Source organism: Harmonia axyridis, chromosome 1 (assembly GCF_914767665.1).
Source record: "Harmonia axyridis chromosome 1, icHarAxyr1.1, whole genome shotgun sequence".
NCBI classification, from domain to species: Eukaryota; Metazoa; Arthropoda; class Insecta; order Coleoptera; family Coccinellidae; genus Harmonia; species Harmonia axyridis.
In genome coordinates, this window is record NC_059501.1 from 14,576,462 (window position 1) to 14,600,204 (window position 23,743).

General features: G+C 34.8%; 1 protein-coding gene across 4 annotated transcripts in view; it reads right to left on the reverse strand.

Moving 5' to 3' along the window:
- Positions 1–23,743, reverse strand: part of LOC123677445 (potassium/sodium hyperpolarization-activated cyclic nucleotide-gated channel 2) — a 194,291-nt gene that overhangs the window by 164,881 nt on the left and 5,667 nt on the right. For all 4 annotated transcript variants that reach the window (XM_045613988.1, XM_045613980.1, XM_045613970.1 and 1 more), the window contains exon 2: positions 20,115–20,177. In XM_045613988.1, the coding sequence (XP_045469944.1) occupies positions 20,115–20,177 (63 nt within the window). The remainder of the gene's footprint in view (positions 1–20,114; positions 20,178–23,743) is intronic.

A 23,743-nucleotide genomic window follows, 5' to 3' on the forward strand; every position in this document is an offset into this window, starting at 1 on the left:
TAGAGGACAGCACTGTACGACTACTTTTACGAAATTATGATTTTACCTGTTTTGTCACAATTTTTGGTGGATTTAAGTAACGGGTGTTTTTTTTCGAGGTATAGAACTTTAAGTTGGCATTTCTGTTCGAGATGGCGATCGATTTAACAGCTGTCAAGTGATTTATTCTCAGTTTGGTTTGGCAATTCATCATGAATAGACTCACGCCTGAACAAAGCTTGCGAATCGTGCAATTTTATTTTGAAAATAATGGTTCTGTGCGGAATACGTATCGCGTACTATGTCCATTTCATTTTGTTTAGCGACGAAGCGCACTTCTGGTTGAATGGCTACTTCAACAAACAAAACTGCCGCATTTGGAGTGAAGCTAATCCTCAAGTGTATGTTGAAACACCGTTACATCCAGAAAAACTGACTGTTTGTTGCGCTTTATGGGCTGGTGGAATCATTGGTCGGTACTTCTCCAAAAACGATGATAGCCAGAACGTTACAGTCAATTGTGATCGGTATAGAGCCATGATTACTAACTTTTTCATTCCTGAATTGAACAACCATGATGTCCAGGAGCTATGGTTCCAACAAGACGGCGCAACATGTCACACAGCTCGTGCCACAATCGATTTATTTAAAGACATGTTTGGTGACCGCCTAATTTCACGTTCTGGACCTGCGAATTGGCCTACAAGATCTTGTGATTTAACGCCGCTAGGCTACTTTCTGTGGGGTTATGTAGAGGCATTGGTGTATGCGGATAAACCACAAACCCTTGACCATTTGGAAGACAACATTCGCCGTGTTATTGCCGATATACGGCCACAAATGTTGGATAAAGTAATCGAAAATTGGACGTCCAGATTGGACTACATCCGAGTCAGCCGTGGCGGTCATGTGCCTGAAATCATATTTAAAATGTAATGCCACAAGATGAGCTTGCGGATAAATAAAATTCATGTCAATCGAATAATCCATCGTTGTTTTATTGCAATTCAAAGTTCTATAGCTCTAACAAAAACACCCTTTATATCAGTGCTTTGTATAAAGTGCATATCATCAATATTTTTGCGAAAATCGAAAAGTTAACAAATTTTTTTCAATTAATTCCCAAATCAAAAATATTTGTAAATTATTGTTCAAGGAAATTATGTGGAAACCCTATAAAAATCGGTGATTTGTAAAAAGAAATATCTCCGATTTCTCTTTGAACTAAACAACCACGTGGTGGTATTCGTAAAATCGATATTAGATGCGGAGTCCCTAGATTCAAATCGACCGTGATTGTTTTGATTAATTTTTTCAACCACTTTTTCTAATGACTTGAGATATTTTACGAGAAAATAAACCTAGTGTGAATTTACAGTGTTTGGTTAGAAATAATGAATACGACTCGAAAGTTCTAGGAACAAAATATGCCATATATTTCAAATCATTCTCGAATCCCCATTTGAACCAAAAACTGAAACATCATATATTCAATACCTCAGTGAACTCATACTGATGGTTCTCTCTAGGTATTTCCCTCAGCGAACATAGAACAATACAGTTTACTCTCCTTATACCGCTCATTTCCAGGCCATCTCGTATTCCGCATACGATACATCTAAACAAAACATTCAACGTTTTCATCCCGATTCACAAGCACGCACTTCAGTCCTCCACACAGATATCTCCTCGAATTCATCGTTGTGATTCGTTAAATGAAATGAAATTCCGTTGATGATATATCCCTGTTGCTGCAGGGATTGTAGAGGGACAATATTTCCGGGTTTTTATGCGTTTTCGGAACGATCCTGGATGTTTAGAATGTCTTTTTTTTTCTGTTCGATTGTGAGAGGGTGGTTGGGAGTTGAATTCAAATGGGTCGTGTTCATTTTGTAGCAGTATCGTCCTTTTTTTCCAGTAGTTGAATGGAAGAAATTTTTTTTTTCAGTGCCTGAACATTTCGAACTGGCTATGGTGGAATTTTTATGAAAATGGTCAGAATTTCATTCGCTCATCTTTCGCAGAATATGCCTGCATACATTGTGTTATTGGAGTAGCGCACGATTGGAAAATTCAGTTGATATATCGAATATCACTTCACGAGGGGTAGAAAATCAAATTTTAATTTGATAAAAATAAATATAAACACTTTCAATGTCCACGGGTAGAAATTATATTTATATTATAATTATGTTATATTATGTATTGGTCTACATTTCATTTTATTCAGACTTTTCACGCGGAGAAGGTATTTCATTTGAAAATTCCTCTAACGCGCTATTTGTAATCTAATAATTATAAAAACTCAGTCCAGAGAATATCCTCAAAAATAGGGAAATAATAGGTCTACAACTTTGCTTCCACCGTTTTGCAATAAATGGTTCTAGCGGTAAGTGGTAGTCGAACTAAATAGATAGTAGATGTCACACAATAAGCTGAGGTATTTGTAAACATATTGCCATCGAAATATTAGTCGATTTGTGTCTGCATCATAAAGTTATTCTCGATTAAACATCTCAGCTCACGAGCTAAATTCTCGTCATTTGCGGGAGTTTTCAATTTTCGGCGCTGAGGCTCATCAAATGCTTTCAAATACCTATGGTGAAGCCGCTATTAGTGAAAAAATGAGTCGAGAGCGGTTTCAACGCTTCAAGAACGGTGATTTTGACTTCGAAGACCAACATGGCGGTGGAAGAGAGAAGATTTTCTGAGATGCAGGATTGGAGGCAATACTTGATCAAGACTCATGTCAAACGCATCAAAATTGACAGGATCATTGGGAGTGACGCAACAAGCCATTTCAAAACTCCTGAAAGTCATGGGAATGATTAAGAAACAAGGAAATTGGGTGCCGTGCGAGTTGAAGCCTAGAGATGTTGAACAGCGTTTGTTTGCTCTTGAGCAGCTACTTGCAAGGCAAAGACGGAAGGGATTTCTGCATCGCATTGTGACTGGAGACGAAAAATGGGTTCATTACCATAATCCCAAGCGCAGAAAATCATAGGGATATCCCGGATATGCTTCCACGTCGACGACCAAACCGAATATTCACGGTTCCAAGGTTCAGTATTTGGTGGGACCAGCTCGGCGTAGTGTATTATGAGTTGTTAAAACCGACTGAAACAATCACAGGCGAACGCTATCGATCGTATTTGATGCGTTTGAGCCGAGCATTGAAAAACATACGGCCGCAATACAAGGAGAGACACGATGAAGTGATTTTACAGCATGACAATGCTCGACCCCATGTTGCAAAAGTGATCAAGACATACTTGAAAACGTTGAAATGAGAAGTTCTACCCAACCAGCCGTATTCTCCATATGTTGCTCCATCCGTCTATCACTTGTTTCGATCAATGGCTCACGGCCTGGGTGATCAGTACTTCTGATGTAATGAAGAAGTGAAAAATTAGAGCGATTCGTGAATTGCTTCAATAGATGACGAGTGTTTTCAACACGGGATTCGTACGCTGCCCGAAAGATAGGAAAAACTAGTCACCAGCGATGGACAATACTTTGAATCATAAATGTATAACCAGTTTTTCACAATATAGCCTCGAATTTGGAAAGAAAACGGCGGAAGCAAAGTTGTAGGTACGCCTATGTATAATGAAAATGCAAAAAGAAAAAGAAGTACCATTTCCAAGTACAATACGATATTAATTAACTATCTGGTTATTGTAAATCGTACTTCTTTTTCTTTTTGTATTTTCATCATTCTTTACCAAGTGCAAGTGTTAGCCAATTATATACTACCTATGTATAATATTCGAAAATATTGTCCAAATATTTCCGTGATTACTGACTCCATAGGGATGAGATTTTGAGATGCTAGAATAACCATTTCCAGCTCCGTACAAAATTTCGTATCGATACCATAGCCAGACCATAAAAAATTTCATGAATAATTTGGAAAAATAAACCCCCGATATTTTTTTGCCTATACATATATACAGGCAGAAATTAAATTATGATTTCTGATTGATATAAATATTTAGATGAATAAAAGAAAATATTTTCAAATTCCGTCAGTATTTGTCCATTTTAAATTCAATAAAAATTGGGTCAAATTTACTACCGAATTTTGTATAAACGAAACAAGATAATAAAATTATCTATATGTTCCATCATCTCATGCGTAAGCACTTCATCGATTTTCAAGTATACGTTATTCCTCTGAGCTTTGCGTGTTTAAATAAACCAAGGGCTGCTCGGGAGTGGGCAGATATGTAAAAAAGATTACAAAAGTGTCTGGGTTCCTTTGTTGCCGTCTATTTATATCTAACCAACAATCGATATAAGTTGCCTACCGAGCAGAATGTTATTTTTAAATGGAGTACCTAAGCCAACAACCGAGAAGAATTTTCATCTCCTACACTCCTACACGAATATGGGCATTGCATTCTTATACGAATATATTGTGATGCTGATACTGATATCAACTTCTGAAGGAATATTTCGATAAACGAACAAGCCAAAATGAAAGAGGTAGCAAGCTACAGACTCTGATTATACTCATATTAGGCCAATTGAAAAGTCAACGGTCTGATGCACAGATGACGGTGCTAGTATTGAATCCATATGATTTTTAGTTAGTACCAACCTTCAAACGATACGTGTCAAAATTTGACAGCAGTCCGACCATTAGTTTGTGAGATATTGCGTTGTGAGTGTAGCTACTTTTGTTATTTGAAAAAAGATGGAAAAAAGAGAATTTCGTGTGCTGAAAAAATATAGCTTTATGAAGGAGAAAATACAGTTGAAGCAAAATCTTGGCTTGATGAAGAGTTCCCGGGGTCTGCACCAGGAAAATCAACCATCATTGATTGGTATGCTAAGTTTAAACGTGGTGAACTGAGCACCGAAGACGGCGAACGCAATGGACTCCCAAAAGAGGCTGTCACCGAAGAAAAAATAAAAAAAATCTACAAAATAATTTTGAATGACCGTAAAGTAAAGTTGATCGAGATAGCTCCATCATTTCACTCCGGAGTCCAATTGACATTCAGCTGAGTGGAATGATAAACCAAATCCAAAGCGAGGAAAAACACAACAGTCAGCTGGCAAGGTTATGGCATCAGTATTCTGGGATGCACAAGGTATAATATTCATTGATTACCTCCATTAACAGCGATTATTGTATAGCGTTATTGGATCGTTCAAAGGATTAAATCGTTAAAAACGGCCCCATTTGAAGAAAAAAAAGGTGCTGTTTCATCAAGACAATGCGCCGTGTCACAAATGAATGAAAACAATGGCAAAATTGCATGAATTAGGCTTCGAATTGCTTCTGCATCCACCGTATTCGCCAGATCTGGCCCCCAGGGACTTTTTCCTGTTCGCAGAACTCAGAAGAATGGTCGCTGGAAAGAAATTTATCGCCAATGAAGAATTAATCGCCGAAACTGAGGCCCATTTTGAAGTGAAAGACAAATCGTAGATACTACAAAAATGTTATCGAAAAATTGGAAGATCGCTATAATCGCTGTATCGCCCTCGAAGGCAACTATGTTGAATAATAAAATCGAATTTTGCCTAAAAAATGTGTTTTACTATGGTAGACTGGGGACTTTTCAATTAGCCTATTATACTATGTATATGTTTATTAGATACCACCGATTTCGAGGTTTATAAAAAATAGAAAACTTTGAGATACCCACCTATCTATTACCACGCTATGAGTATGATTTGATTGAGAGATTCATTTTTCCGGAAAAATCAAACAACTATTAAGTAATGAAGTACCCAATGAAGAAGACTTCTTCAATAAATGATTCAAGTGTTGGACCTGCAAAACGCAGTCGTCTGCGATGTCTATTTGAAACTTCAAACTGAATTGAGAAATACTTGTGAAAGAAAATTAAAAGGATAGACTCCTCATGCACACAGCTTCTTGAATAATGGATAAGTTCGTTGAACCTCATGGAATTACATAGTGGGATCAATCGATCCTTGAGGTAGACACAATATACGTCAATCCCTGTGGATTGATCCCCATAATAATCAATTGAAGACTCAGTTATTCATTATTGTGCCTTTGATAATATAGAAAATCAGCTGAACTATATTTCTCAGCTCTATATTCAGGAAGTAGGTACCTATATATAGATATAGGAAAGCTGAATACGATTTAGTATAATTATCGTAAGTAATTGCACAAGTGCATCAAAATTACCGATAATTTTGCATGACAGCGTGTTGTCATAAAAACTGCATGAGTTCATTTTCATTTTTGGAGAAAGAGCCCGACACCGAAGGTGGAGGGCTCTTTCTCCAAAAATGAAAATGACCGAATGCAGTTTTTCAGGGAAAACACGCTGGAATGCGAAATTATCCGGTCATTTTGATGCACGAGTGTAATTCGGGGGAATATTTCCCGAATAAACTGTTTCATCACTTGTCAAACTGATGTAGAATGGAATTGCCATAGATTCGAACTGTGTAAGATGCATAGAAACTATGCATCTATGAACAGAACAATTATCGCAGTGCAGTTTCGCTTCCTACAATGCAATTATCGCTGTAATTTTCGATAATTGTTCTCCAGATACATAGAATTTTTGACAGGAGGGAAATATTCACTAAAAGGATGCATTGTGGTTTATTATTTTCAATAAAAAACCTCAGAAATCCATCGAAGAAAACAAATTTTCTGATGTATATAATCAAAATATCACGTAATTCTTTGTTTTCATGGGATGTCACGCAGGTGAATTAAATAACTGTATTTCATTATAATGAAAGGAGGAATAATTTTCTTCAATAATTGGCTAGTTTTTCATATTCCAGCTTTGGCTTTGGTTTTTTCTGCTACTGAATAATGATGTTCTGGTGGGTGCTCATGTTCATAAAATTGCTTAACGTTTCTATGAGAATTATCAGTGGAATTATAAGATCTACACCTTTACATTGGTTAGCAATGCTATCACATACGAGAGGTTGCAGTCAAAAAATCTTGGGATAAATTTCATTTCTACATAAACTCATTTCCAATTGTTTCTTGCCTCCCAGATACTAGAACTGCCAGATTAAAGTCACGCAATCCTTTATGGATTAATACTTTCTTTCAATCTAATGGAAGTGACAAGTAAATTTGCCGTTCGTAATGGTGTTTTTGTTATGTTTACAACAAAAGTCTAATCGTTGATCCATCAGAGAAAGTTCTAGGTTTCAATCTCCCTAGGAAAATTTGGTGTAATATATTTCGATTTAGGACTAGTCGTAGTCGTTGCAATATTATGCTCTTCAAAAAGGATTCTAGTGAAAGCTCACTTATGTAAGTGAATTATTGAAGAAACCATTGACCACTTGGTGAATACTTGTCCAATTTAAAAATTTCATGGTGGTTTCCAAGCTATCCATTCAGTTTCAGATTCTTTTTTAGTTTAGGTCGTTAACTTTAAATCGATATAATGGAAACTGTTACATTTGTTACTTCTTTTTGGTTAGTTTATTTTTTTATTTAAAATTCGATTATGATATAGGTCGTCAACTTTTGGTGAAGAGAAATGATAGAGGGGATTTTGTTTGGATGAAGAGGAGACCTTCAATATAAAATTGTCAGCGCATTCTCCAAAAAAATACATAAACCAATCACGACACTTACACTTATGATACTTTTGTATCATACGTTGAAATGTTCACATCCCATACCCCCACAATCTTTAGATTAGGGAAACCAGTCATATGATCTAATCTGCAAAATATATTGCTCCACAAGAGTTAGGGATATCGTATTCAATCGTTTTGAAAAGTATGTAATCTTCGAGAAAATCGCTGAAAAATTATTTAAAACTCAATAACAACTTGAATCGATCCAATAAAAATCAGTAAGAGACATTTCGTCAATCTGGTCGCCTTTTTTCTGAAGTTTGGTTCTTTGCAAATTCTTCATGAATGTTCTCATTTTGAAATGGAGTCAGTTCATCAACGGCTTCGATTTGAAACGAGTTTTCTGAAAATGCCAAGACGTAAATTAACAAACGCTGAGGCTAATAGGGCTATCAGAATGCTACAGGGAGGCCTAACTCAGGTTGTTGTAGCGGAAAGGCTCCAAGTCAGCCAAAGTGTGATATCTCGACTTTGGAATAGGTTCAGGGAGACAGATTCCGTGTTGGAAAGACCAAGGCTTGGTGGGCGATGAAAAACAACACCTGCTCAGGATTGTCCAAGAAGTCCATCCTTTCCGAGGGGGTATTGTTATGGTATGGGCCGGGATATGTTTCAACGGGCACTCAGATCTACTCATTTGTCCTGAAAATATGACTGCCTTACACTATAGGGAGCATCTCAGATCTACACATTTGTCCTGGGAATATGACTGCCTTACACTATAGGAAGCATGTCATTGAAAATGTTGTTCCAAATTTTCACGCTGCTATTGGTGAAACTTTTCAATTTATAGACGATAACGCTAGACCGCACCGTGCAGCCATAGTTGAGAATGCGCGCGAGGAGCTTGGTATTCCACATTTACCAATACCTCCGCACTCACCAGATTTGAATTGCATAGAACGTGCATGGGATGTGCTCCTTAGAAGATTAGATAATCATCAACCTACCCCAGAATCCTTAAATGGTCAGATAGAGCTTCTGCCCCGTTTATGAAACCAAATTCCTCAAGAAATGTTCAACAACCTCGTGTGTAGTATGCAAAGAAGATGTCAACTGTTATTGATGCCCATGGAGGCCATGCATTGTATTGATAGTCTTAAAATGCTTGAATTCTCTGAGAATAAAATTTCGATATTTTACTCGATTTTTCTTAACCACCCTGTATACGCTGCAGACCTACAGGCTAAAATTAATTTAATTTCCTGCAACTTGAAATCATATTTATATAAATTTTCATCACAAAAATCTCATTTGAACTATATTTTTTTACAATTTGAGTCAATATCTCTTACTCATGTGGAGCAGTTTATTTCAAGCTTATAGAAAGGAATTCAGAGCATCTCTGTAGCTATTGCTGACTTTCCGGATCTTTCAAAGTATAAAAAAAATACCTATGAATATTTGGATCCACTTCGATCAAACTTATATGCCAAATGAACAAAAATAACTCCTATTTTTCCTTTTTGTCGAGGAAGCCTCCCACTCGTCATCAGATCAAATCTCGTCTTCGAGTTGAGAAAAAACTAACACTTCTTACGTAACAGGCACATCAACAGTGTATTCTTCGGAGTGTCTCTCGAGGGCCCCCTTCAAGCTTTTTATTTTCATTTGAATGGATGTAGCACATACCATTCAGGCCTGTCGCTAGTCGGGTCTTTTTAGTCGTCCTTTTAATTAAATGCTCAAGCTCGTGTCAGGGAGGTTTCATCCCTAGTGCTTTTGATATTTTAATTTAAAGGGAAATTAGAGGTGGCGCCGTAACTTCTAGTCAACTAGAAAGGCTTGAACATTCCCTATTCACACACTAGTTGAAGCTGCTCTCCAGCGGATGAGATTCTATTGTTGTGAGTGGCTGAGATGAGAAGGATTGGTTAGGTATTTGCTGATTACGATTTAAAACGCATGAATGATGAATAATAATCCAATATTTACAGTTTCAATGTTGAATATTTTTTTCTTCATTGCCAGATACTCTTTCAAAAATATATAACTAGCGTTCATTTAAATTTTTGGTCAAGAGCGTTGTATTGTTTAGCTTGTATCATATCATTATCTGGTATTTTTTCCATTTCATTTGAAACTGCCATATTAAGAATTCGAATTTTCGAACCTGTGAAAAAAGTATTACTAAATAATAAAAAATGGGGTTTTCGGACGTACAAAAGTATTTAATGATCGAATCTTACTTCAGGAATGGACAGAAGATTGGAGACGAATGAAAATATTCTATAGATGAATGTCTAACGGAATTCAGAATTGAGTACCCAAATGTTCCCATTGATTATAAATGTTTTCAAAGCACTGTTTTCGGATGCTTTAATATTTCCCATGAAACTGGCAGCGTGGAAAGAAAGAGTGGAAGTCAACAAACAAAAAGGACACCAGACTCGATTGATACGGTAGAAAATATCATGGGAGAAGCTCCAAGAACCTTTGTCAGAGTTTTATCCCAACTCACTAGTGTATCTGGTACATGTCACAGGGTAGCGAAACAAGACACCAATTCATTTCTATACCGATTAATCTGCTACCAAAAGGTTCAAGAGGTTGATTATCATCGTAGGATGTCTTTTTGTTAGGGGTTCCTGAATTATTTCAGTACTAACCTCACGAACGTTTTTTTTTTTTTCTGACGAAGCCTGGTTTCACCTTTCTGCGTATATCAACTCACAAAATATGAGAATGTGAAAAAATGAAAATCCTGAAAATTTTTTTGTTGACACACTCCTTCGTTCTAGAAAGTTAGAGTTTGGCGAGCTATGAATCGGAGGCAAATTATTGGCTCAATTTTCTTCAATGTATCATTAACTACTGACCGCTATAAGGAAGAAATTTTTGCACCATTTATTGGTGAATTGAAGGTTTAGGAATTGACTGGAAGCTTCTACCAACAAAATGGTGCAAGCGCACACACAGCTACAGAAACTTCAGCCTTTTCGAGTAATGTTCTTCAAGAGCAGCTTATCAGTTTGAACAGTGACAGAAACTTGTGACTTCATATCTTGTGATTTTTTTGTGGTCTCATTTGAAAAATAGAATTTTTCAAAAACCTATTGCTGATTTAGTGCAACTGAAGGACAGAATTATCGAAAAGATTGAAGTAATTAATAATTCACTCCATACATTGGATAATGTCTTCAATCTCATCTCAAAAAGATGTCAAAAATGTTTAGACAGAAAGATGGTCATTTCTAGCAGCTCCTTTAATTCAAATTATGTTTTTGTATGGTTAAGAATCAAATGAAAGTCTCATTCTTCTCACTTTTATTTCTCGCATAAATTTTCAAATTGTTTCAATACAAATGAATATTTTCAGCTGATTTTTTGAAATTACTTGACCGAAAGTTGTCAGAATCCTCATATTTTATCGATTCATGCAAACTTGCCAATGAAATTTGCAAGTTGGAGGAAACTATTTTTGTGAATCGAGGGGTTATAAGCTCAGGAATGTCGATAATTTAACTGGAGGTTTTATCACTTACATTTGTTTACATACTTCGAATTTGGGACTATATGATACAAGCTAAGCACTACTTATAATCACAGAAAATCAATACTAATTTCTCCACAGCACTCTTGACTCTTGATCGCACTTTAGTAAAACCGATCCTATGTTGGCTTTCCTACTATACAATGTGGAAAAGCCAAAATGAATAAATAAATTATCTTGATTACTGTACAGGGTGGGCAAATTTCGATGTTTTAGCACTACAACTTTTAAACCAGAGGAGATAGACAAAATCTGGTACCCCATTCTCGGTCTCTTTTTCTGAGAAACTAACAAGGGTAGTATTAATTTTTGGCCACCTTCTTTTGTTTTCAAGTTATAAGCGTAAATTTAAAAAATGGCGATATCGAAAAACATTTATATTTTCGCTAATACTGATGATAGAGCTCTGGCATTTGAACAATATACAGGCACTTTTTGACGTAGAATCCAGTGACGTGCTCGTATTTTCAAAAGGTTTTTCAATTACAAAGCTATGACCCAAAGTTATGTTTTTTCAAATAGAAACACTAGATGTCTGTGCCATTTTTTGAAAGTTTAATTTTTCCTGATTTCAAAAATATATAACATCGTATGGTTTGTATTAAAATAAATAACAGAAAATGGTCAAAAACCTTTTTTTACCTAAGAGTCTCAATACTTCTATGGTTTCAACTGTTAATGAGCACAGAAAAATTCAGCTTTCTATAACAAGAGCTGTGTCCTTCCGTCAATCTGATTATTTCTATGCTTTTTACTAATTTCTACAAAAATCGAAGCGGAGATATAAATGTTTTTCGATATCGCCATTTTCCCAATTTTCGTTTATAACACGAAAACAAAAGAAGGTGGCCAAAAATTAATACTACCCTTGTTAGTTACTCAGAAAAAGAGATCGAGAATGGGGTATCAGATTTTGTCTATCTCCTCTGGTTTAAAAGTTGTAGTGCTAAAACATCGAAATTTGCTCACCTTGTACATATTTATAAAAAATCCCAAAACCCGTCAAATTATGATTTTGAATTGTCATTCTTCTTCATAAAAATGCGAATCCTACCTTCAACCCCCTTCAAAAGACAGATATTTCGTTCAGACGGACGGTCAGAATTGAATTTGACCACAGAACCTTCATTGGTGTGTTGAACCATATCATTTGAGACCATTCCCGTCTCAAAATTTGAAAAAGTTAAACATTGTAAACAAATGATAGAGTGATATGTTCGGTGACGAGAGCCCAATAAATAAATATTTTGCCAACCTAAAAATAACAATTTCCTCTCTTTTAGAACAAATTCGTTCTCAAATATAAATGATAATCCTCAATAAATTTGATGATATAGATAGCGAAAAAATTAATTCTGCGTTCCCTCACAATATAGGACGCTGATGAAGCCACAAAATCGGTTTTGTCAGCAAATCTTTTTTCCCTGCCTCCTATCCTCGACATGACACTGAGATTGAACAATAAGGTCTTAGTAGGCACTACTTGAGAGGGGCTGGTGTGTGCTGATTAATATACGAAAATGGATTAATTATCAGAGTTCGATTGTACTTCACACGATAGATTGAATCTTATCTACTAGGATGTTGCAGTTGAGTGGCTTAATAGGTGTTCTTAATTTTTTACGGGATTCAAGTGTGGACTTTTACAGGAGAATTTTAAATCGGCAGTATAAGGGTGAAATAGAAAAATCCAGCAGCTCTATATCGTTTATTATTTCTTTAGTTGAAGGGATATTACCAATTCTGAAGAGGTGTTAACAGAAATTATAATTTTTCTAGAGCTTTAAATTGAGAATAACTATTATTACTTTAAAAGTGGGCTATAAAAAATTTGAATTTTTTATCGGCTCTGAATAAAAACTGATGACTATTTTTTTAAATTTATGAGTTCATGAGGAAGGTTGAACCTTGACATTTACGAATGAAAAAAAAATTTAATTCTCTCAAGAATTCAGTAATGATGCCCTTACCTGAAACATCAATTTATCTGGATATTTTTAATATTACATTTGTCCGATGTTTGACAACTATTGTTGTTCAAAATCCTATTGGTCATCTTATTTTTGTAAGAAAGATTTTCCATGACATAAATTTCTGCAGTTGTATCCGATTTCCAACCCCCTTGTCTCTTTAGTGGGAGGACTTTGAATTGAATTTGGGCTAACAAAGTAGTTGAAGTTCTACTTAATGAGTGCCCTATGTGAGTCATACCATTTTTTTAAACTTGTATTGACAATGGCTATATTTTCGAACTTTTGTACATTCTCTTTACCATCATGTCACATAGTTCCTGGAGCCCACAAGCACTAGCCTTTTTCTTTATCATAACTCCCTTCAGAAACAAAAAATGATTGTCCTCAGCCTCCACAATAAAAATCTATTTATTTCTCCACATCTAAAAACATTCGATTTTCTAGGTTTATATCCATCATTCTTTCTCTTCAAAAAAGCTCTGAGTCTTGGAAATTTCTGTATATCCATATTGTATTCAATAAACAATTTTTGCACAACAAACTTGGAGACTTTAATATTTGGATCTTTTCCAGGAAATATGCCAGCATTATCATTTTCGATATTGAGGTTATTGAATTCATTTTAGGCAACACTCTTTGTTTTCTTATGTGCTGTTTGGTAACCTTTCTTAATATTCTCCAATAAAAGAATTCAAATGCAGTAGTTGCTGCTTCTAGAATTTTATCTTCTTTGGAATTCAGTTTGAAGAAGGAAATGTAGCTTTGACAATGAAAACCCAAGGCAAACTCATATTTTATTGGAAGTAAAAAAGTGTCTCTTGCCTCCCTTATAGGTTGAATAACTATTTTTTAGAGAACTAAAAAGAAAACGTTTAAAATAGAGAAAAGACAAAAATTCAATATTATGCTGTCAGAGGGTTACAAAATCAATATGATGTAGTATCTAACTTTCGCAGAGTGTGGTGATGTGTCGAAAATATCAACATGGCTGGGAAGTGAACATTCGTATGTGTTCATCAGCACATAATAATTCATTTCACGGAAACCATCCATCAAGACATGACAGCTCCCCACTTTTATGAGTTTTGTCAGGAAAACAATACAGGCCCATAAGAGCTTTTATGAAAGTGCTCATTTTATCTGAATGATATTATAACCTACTGAGTAATCCGGATATCAGTGTGTTGCTGTATTCGTTAATCATTTTATGGGGGCAAGAGCTGAAGTTGCGGGCTTTATTCAATTATAAATGAGAAAATTTCATCAGATTTTTATTTTGATTTTTTTTGTTGGCTTTTGATTGATGGTAATAATGTGATTCGAATTTTTGGCGGAGCCCTACTTCATATTGAAAATTTGATCTACTGTATTTGCTAATTCAGAAGGATATTTTCATATATTTCTTGAATAGTTTGTCTAAGCTTAAAAAAAAAGTATGTCAGTAACATTGCATTATCTAAGTTATCTTACTCTCATTTCGCTCCTAATAACATTCTATGTTCAGTATCAACCTTGACCTCTACCTGCACCGGAGATTAAACCCAGACCATCGGTTAGTTGAGAAATTACCACCCTGGTCTCGAAATTTCTTAATAACTTGAACCTCGAATAGAATTTAATTTTTCGTAATTAATTCTCATCTTGTTCATAATTAGTAATTTAAGCGAGAAGAAACTTGAGGCATGAATTTTTATTCAACAATTTCCAAGTTGGGAAAGTTTCGTTGGACAAGGTTTAGAATTCTAAACCGGATTCCATACACCTGATCCAGAAGAGTTATATTATAGGCGCGCTGTTTGACAATGGAGGTGAAAAAAAAGATGTCTTTGCTGGTAGATTACATATAAGGTGTAGTGAAAAAAAAAGCATTATTTTTGAACGAAAAATGAGGCTTCAATTACTATAGATTACTATAGTTAGAATGGCCAGATTCAGGTCAAATATGCGTCGTTTTGTTCAATAAATTTTTGCCATTTGAAGGTAATATCATTATACCTCTTTCATAGAAGGCCTCTTATCTATTGTCAAAAAAATTAGTCGATTTTCACAAGCCTCTATTGAGGCAAGTTTTAATCCAGCAAAATCGTTCATCATAAGTAATCACTTGGTGCCAGGTCCGGACTACAAGGTGGACGCATTAGAACATCTCGGCTAAACTGCCGGAGTTTCTGACGAGTCACTATTGATGTGTGTGATCTGGCGTTGTCCTGATAGAACACAATTCCTCTACAATTTGCCACTTCTGGGCAATTGCTTCTTTCAGAAGATCCAATTGTTAGAATATCAAAGGAAAAATATATTGGGTATATAGTCACTTAAAGATCTTATTAAGCTCTTTATTGAATTTGGCCTAGCTTTCGGACATTTACATGGACATCTTCAGGGCAAATTAATCTGAACCTAACAATGAAAAGTTAGGCAGAACTATAACGATGAGAGTCACATTTAAATAGAAATTACAGGTCATACAATTAAAAACTAAAAAATAGGTATAATCAACAATTCAATTATATTCAAAATACAATTTTGATTATTTTGCCCTGAAGATGGCCATGTAAATGACCGAAAGCTAGGCCAAATTTAATAGAGAGCTTAATAAGATCTTCAAGTGGCTATATACCCAATATATTATTCCTTTGATCTTGTTACAAAGTCGATAATTATTTTCTTGCAACTTGTTGACAGAATAGTTCCGAGTTAACAGTTGTGATGTAGGGGACCAGCTCATAGAAGATAATTTCTTGTCAATCCTAGCGAACACACAACCAAACCTTCCTGGCCTTCAATCCTAGCTGGGCTACCGTTTCCGCCAGCTCCCCGCATTTCGACCATGACCGTTTTTGCTTGACGTTGTCGTAAGTGATTCACTTTTCATCACCAGTCACGAACCGCTTCAAAAATGGGTCGATTTTGTTGCGATTCAGCAGTGATTTGCTGATGGAAATTCGATGATTTTTTTTGAGTCCAGCCTTATGCAAATCCACACGTTTTTTTTGTGCAATCTTTAGCTCATAGGCAAACAAAAAAGTGCTTACATGACTGCGAATTGAACTAACTAAACCTCGAAGTAATTCACAATGATATGTCGATAGGGGACCACAACAGGATCATTAGTTATTTCTAATGAATATTATTAGAATGGGCCTTCTGTTCGAGTATTCGACTGTTAGATCAAATAAAATTCAATACAATCTGATTTTTTTTTCATTTATCCGTCAGTGACTTTTGCATTAAAATATTTGGTTTGGTAATATTAACACTAAACTTCAAATCTCCTTCCAAGAGTTGACAGAGGATAGAGAATAATGCCAACGTTTAAAATGAAAATGTAACTGAAATCCGTTGACGAATTTAATATTCTTCCTCAATTTAACGTTACGAGACGTTCAGGTATTGATCGATTGCAGCATAGAATTCAAGAATCAAATTTACTTGTTATTACTTACTTTAACTTTCAACCTCTCAAATTACTGATGTGATATAGATACAACTGTAGCGTTTCATATATTTATTATGTGAATGTTTTTGAGATCTATAAATTATTTGATGTTTTAAAATATTGTATTGTGTTAGTTCTTGTCTCCTAGTAATTAACAAATATTTTTCCCTTTTTTAATGAATGAGAAGTCAATTTGACATGTAATATCATGATTGATGTAAACGGATATGTATATCATTGATCATTGAGTAATGATTAGAAAAATTATTTTGAGACATAAACCAAACTGTTCTAAGGCAGTCTCCACATATCTACCACTGTGGATGAAAGGTGTATTAGGTAAGGACTACTAGGTTGTATTCAACACTAATTCAACCCTTGTCAAACATAAAAAAAAGGTTTCAATGGAATTAATGCACTGTACTTTTTCCAACCCCTTGTTTTATTTTATTTTTTAAAATAAATATTTTACTACTACGTTTTCCATACAGTTTTTATACAGCTCAGAACATTGAATAGAAATACTAATCAGATTTGCCGTGGCCACAATAGAATGCCAATAGACCCTCATTATGGTATACAGAATAGCATTTTTGGGGTTTCTTTGATTTCATTGTGTTCACGATTTAAAATTTATTGGTAATTTTGATTCAATAGTATGGTGAATTATTTGGTCATCACAGAAGCACCAGAAGAGAATTGAATGAGTACCAAAGTTTGACTGATACGCGAAAAGCCACGTGGTGGTAATTCTTCTTAATCCCTCAGGGATCAAATTTCTTTTTATCCCTGAAGTATTAAAAGTGATACTTAAGATCCTCAAATGAGGTGTTCATAATATCCCTCTTATTCCCTAAAGTGTATAAATACATTTTTTTGGTCCCGACTTGCGATCAAGTATTACGTTAGAAAGTATAATCCGAAAGCCCAAATTCATCTCGTTGATACATTCAAAATTGGAAGGAAAGGAAATGGAAGCCATGAACAGCTGCCGATTTTCCTTTGAATGTAACACTGCGATTCTAATGAAATGAAATTCGTATCGGAATCTAATCTGAAAACTATTGTTTCGAAAATGTCTTCATATTCGGTTCGTTGAAGATCCTTTGTTGGTTGGTATTTCGTTAGACACGATTCGATGAACGTGGTTTTTACTTTGTGAATTATGTTTCCAATATTCCAAAATGGTCTTTCTACACATGTTATTTTATGTGGTACAATATTACCATAGGGATGTGTGGGATCTTTGTAGATACAGTTCTAATAAATTTAGTGATTATTTAGGCCCAGTTTCACCAAATGCTTTAATCTTAACTTGGCTCTTAAGTGAGGCCTTAGATCACGATTAATGTAATGTAGCGTTTCACCACATTCCAAAGCGCCATTTAATCGACCAATCGCGATTTAGCACTAATCGGCCATTTTTGGAGGATTACAACCTTTCAAGTTGAGATTAATAATTATTTATCAGTATGGAACTCTTGTCTATGTAATTATTTTTCCGGAAATTTCTAATTTTTGGGACAATTTTATCAAAATATGACTATATGTATAGGCTCAATATTTCCCATTTAAAATACACGTAAACTTTGTTTTTGTGTTTTATGAAATTTATTGCAAAGAATAATTCATTGATATGTTTGACTGAAATATTATTTAAGAAGCAGTTAAACTTGTTAATAAAAATAAATAAGTTAATAAAATTACTTATATAGTTTTTTTCTCCAGAATATGTGGTTTTGTGAAATGGGATAATTTCTTTTTAACTTCTGCAAGTTTCCGACATTTCGAAGCACATCACTCGACATTTTCGGCAAAAATTAACTTTGTTTTTTGTTTACAAGATGACAAATGTTTTGAAATGTTATGAGTTATGAATGAATGACACCTGACACCTAGCGCCAATGGTGGTCATCACTGCTAATACGATACAGAACACTATATAACTTTTTGTTCACAACGTTGCCAAATGGTTTGACTATTTAAACGCGATTTGGTTAATCGCGATCATCTTCGGACGGGTTGATGCATGGTGAAACAGAAAACACTGTTAAGCCTGCTTTAGTAACAAGCGGGGTTCAATCAATCTGGGATCAAGTGCTGTTTGGTGAAACTGGGCCTTAGGAATCTTATTTGATCCTCCTCTAAAATCGTGATTTACAGCTATTCTAGAAAGTTGTACAATTCTTAGAACTTTGAAGGGGAATTTGGTGTTCATTTTTTTAGAAGGTTGTTCTTTTTCGTTTCTCGAAAATATAAATTTGGTACTACCGTATGCAAAATAGTAGATTAAACCATGGGTTTAATAATGATATTTTTTATTCTATTAAGTACGTAAGATTGTATTATGAATGAATTTTGAAGTTTTTGGTATCAAGGACCAAGGTAGAAGTAGTTTCTGCAATTAGTTATATTATTTCTGAAGGTTGAACATTGAAAGAAATCATTCATCTCAATACAAAATGAACAAAGACAACTCACTTATCACTGGCACTTTTGAGGGAGTCGAATTTATGTCTCATGATATAGCAATAAAGTGCAAAAACAAAGGAAACTTATTATTAGTCATAAATAAATAATTAATATAAAATTAAATTGCAATTTTTTTGGATCGACAATGTCAATATAAAGAAATCAAATAAAAGGGGAAATTCCCGAATTGAATATAAGAGATATATTTGCTCTGCAAAAATGACAGATATCTATCTATCTACTACATACATGCTATTGAAACTTTCTACACCAAACCAATAAAAATAGATTCAATATAACACATTTTTCACAATAACATCACAAAAATCGTTCCATGACCCCAAAGTAGCGCGTGAAATTTCAAAATCGAATCACACCATGTTGATAGGTAACAGAAACAAAACAAATTTTTTTTTAGGTCTGATTCTAAAGGTTCTATAGTATTTGCTTTCAATATTGGGTAGGTATATTACGAATGTCTATATACAGGGTCTAGTTAAACTAGTATGATATCAAAATTGATATCAGAAATAAAGGGTATTCCTACATTGGAGATACAAAGGAAAAAATGAGATTGCTGGTATAATTTCGAGAAAAAAAGTCCTATAAACGGGGGAATATTTCCCGAATGCAATTATCGCTGTAATTTTCGATAATTGTTCTCCATATACATAGAATTTTCGACAGGAGGAAATATTCCAAGAAATCTCTCATTTTCCTTTGTACCTCTAATTTAGGAACACCCTGTATTTCTGATATTAATTTTGGTTAATTGTTTTTTTTTCGAATGGAAGTTCTCCTTTATTTCAATTGGTTCTCGTATCCGAATAGAGCATTAGTTTTCAATCAAATTATTCAAGGAGAAGAACATCATTAATGAAATGAGTTATTTGTCATACCTACCCCACAAAACATTAAAACATAATAAATTCACAAATCGCATTTCGAATCTTTCCAATCTAACTAATTGGATGAAATTCATTAAGTTAACACATATTCAAACATTGATTGCTAAACACCAATTTTTCAAGTCAATGGTAATCACTCCCATTCATTTCCATTTGAAGTATGAGCATTGTTTGATTGAAATTTTCTGGAAATAAATAGTGGTGCATTACCACTGACTCTTTTCAACACTTAATCATACCTCCATATGACTGATTGTTCTGCCGACCTGGCCTTGGTAATGAGCAAGGTTTTCTCGCCATTTCTGTGAGGAAGAAAATAGAAGTGAGAAAATATCAAGAGTATCAGAAAAAGATTAAAGATAGAAAAGAATATGTAAAAGAGAACGAGTATGTAGGAGAGGTAAGAAAGCTGAGAGGTATTATATTAGGAGAAATTCATTATATGAACATTAATTTATTTAATGGTTTGTAAGTAAAATTGGAACAAGTTTTATTGAACAATAAATACATATTCTTTCTTTTACACTGCAGTATTTATAAACTAACACATTATCTACGAAGCTAAAGCAATAAATTGGCAAAGAACATAATATATCAATCACTTCGAGTAAGCAGCTAACATTTAACATTGAGTCTTCGAAAAGACACGGGGGTTGGAAGCCAAGTTGTATAGCAGAAGGCTACATCAAGGACTTGCAGCAAAATAAAAATGAGAATACTAGTAGAATATATTGTACGTCAACGAATTTCCTGGAACTAGCAACTCACATTGCTCCATTGAGCCATCAGCTTCTGAATAGAACCCTGCCCAAACACTACTATATTGTTTCAATTTTCAAAAATGCAACTTTCACCAATTACACAATAAATGTAATTTTATTGAATAAATTTATTTTTTTTTTAATTAGAATTTTTTATGTTGTTAATGGTAACTAATTCATCGTTTACATAGCAAAACTTTTCCCTCTGGTGAAGTAGTAGAAGTAGAACTTTTTGTTGATGAAGTCAGGTTAATTAGGTGGTTGTTATGTTATTATTTTTTTTTCTATACCCACAATGAATTCGATTTCCGTCTGCCGGTGGGAAAATTATAGCTATAGCAAGTGATAAATATCAATTATTATTATACTTCATGTCTATCATAATTAATTTGGTATGACAACCGTAACTAGGCAATTTTCCATCGATCACTCAATTATAACGATCGTAAATATAAATCTGATTCAAATGTTATTACTTTGAAAACATTTGAAAAAACAATAACATATTTCATTCGGAGGAGAAGTGACATACAGTTACCCTGTATCTCAGACAAGTAAACATATCATCCAGTTGATTTGGGTTAGGTTAGGTTAGGTTAGGACTTCATCTTCATAATAGTTTTGCAATAAGAGGTTTCATTTTGATATGAAAAAAACAAGTATATTTCGAAAGAAACCAATGTATTTTCATTTTTGGTATGCTATTAAAAATGGGAAACGATGTCAGCCAAATGGCTGCCTCGACCATGGTTGCACACCATATTCTTTCCATGAAATTTTTCATGATTCATTCGCACATTTCAGGCTGTGTATACTCGATAACTTCACGAATTCCATCTTTAAGACCTTGAATCGATTTTGAAGCATTAGCATAGACCTTATATTTCATGTGACTCCAAAGGAAAAAGTCTAAAGGTGTTATATCACAATATATCGGTGACCGATTTTGATCATCTCTTCGATAAATAAACGGCCAGGAAACTTTTCTTACAAATTGCTATTGTTTCGTTACTTGTGTGGCACGTAGCGCCGTCATATTGAAAATAAACGTCTTTTATATCAATATCTTCCAATTAGTCGTTTGCGGTGTTGCGGAATGTGTAATTCCTAAGATCCACGAAGAATCTACAAACCTGAGTTATCGTCAACCCTACGTACTACATCAGCAATATTCACAATTGTTTTAGAGTGACGCACATAATTTCGATTCTTCACATAACTGACTTGTGCAACAACTCATATTTTGCCACCAGTTTCACGGACGAGAAGATGCTTCAGTGCTTTAGTTTTCGAACCGTGACTGCAAAATTTTCACCATTTTTGTAGTGAATTTTGACAATTTCAATGCATTGTTGTTTTTAGTGATGGTATAGTTTTCACTTATTGAAATTCAAATGATGACATCTGCCCATACAGCGGGCCTTTCAAAATGGAATAACTTATTGGAAAACCTTATACTTTCAGCTCAAGATTCTATAGTTGAAAATGAAATATTTCTAGTTACATATAATACACCTCATCTACATCTACATACACGCAAAATATCAACTCAGTCGAACAAAAACACTTCATAGCGCTTGGGCATCGCCTGCTCTGTGATCAATTTCAGTGTGAAAATGGAAAAATATTTATAGATATTTAATTTTCATCATTTATAAAGATGATCTACAACCAATTCTGATGCTTATCACTCTAATTCAAAATAAACGAACCACCCTCCTGCATCTGAATCGACAACAATAAGGAAATTGTTTCTGAAGCGCCACGTGAAAAATGGTTCGCCATCAAAATTCATTATGGCTCCTTTTTATAGCATCTCACAACGGAATTAATCGGTCGAATTTCACAACTTTTATTCGGAGAATTTCCAACAATCCTCCGCGATATTCTAGACGAGATATGAATGCGATATTTAATAAAGAATGATAGTTCCAATTCGCTTGAAGAACGAACCAACATCAATTCTGTTTTGGAACCTTGGAAATTCGATTGCATGTTTTAATTTGGACGAGATATTAAAATTGATAGGAGCCGATAGGGAAGCGCCCAGGAGCTAGATACCCATGAATCATCTTCGAACGCTTGAATTCACCTTCAAATAATTGATTGCTTTCAACTGGAGATTTACAGAGTGATTTCCATCGTGTTTGCAAAGCTGGAATGGTGTCAATTGAATCCTTGTTGAAACAAGTTTATTTGTGCAAAGATCAAATTTTATATAAAAGAATAATATTAATAATAACAAATGAAAGCAAATTTAAAATCCCTCAAGAAGATGCGCCAACTGTAGACACGTGTTACGAGCTTTCTGCTCTCATCAGTACAGTAAAAAAGTGTTCTGATGAGCAACACTTGAAGGAAATCACAAAAAACCAAATCAACAACAGCAAAAGTCAGCCGTCCATTCGTGGTTACAGCAGCAACTAACATTACCACGTGGGAAGCTATAGCTACCTGCGTGACATCCGAGACCAGGAAAAACAACAATGTGAAATGGCTAACTTGGTGAATTGTTCATTAAACAAAGAAAAAGGAATTAAGGACAGTCCCTCAAAGAGAAGTGCTTTTCCTAGATAAGTGTGTCGGGCTCTCAGCCCTCTGCATTACGATAGAAAAGTGTTGGAATAAGCAATACTTGAAGGAAATCACAAAAAAAACAAATCAACGACAGAAGTCAGTCGTCCATTTGTGGTTACAGCAGCAACTAGCATTACCACGTGGGAAGCTATATCTACCTACGTAACATCCGAGACCAAGAAAACAACAATGTGGATTGGCTAACTTGGTGAATTGTTCATTAAACAAAGAAAAAGGGAATAAGGTGGCAAACAACAAACGGAATCAACTACAGAAGGCAGAAGCCACCGTACTAACGAGGGTCAAAAGTCCGAAACACGTGTTTACCGTTAGCGCTTCTTGGGGGATATGCCCTTGAATCTTATGTTTGCTTTTAATCAATTCCCCTTATTATTCCTTTTATAGATATTGAGCTGGAATGGATCTCACGCGCAGGTAGCTATAGTTGCTAACGTGGCGATGTTGGTTGTTGTCCTGTAGCCCATACGATCTTCCTAATGAAACCACAAATTTGCGGCTGTCTTCTGTTG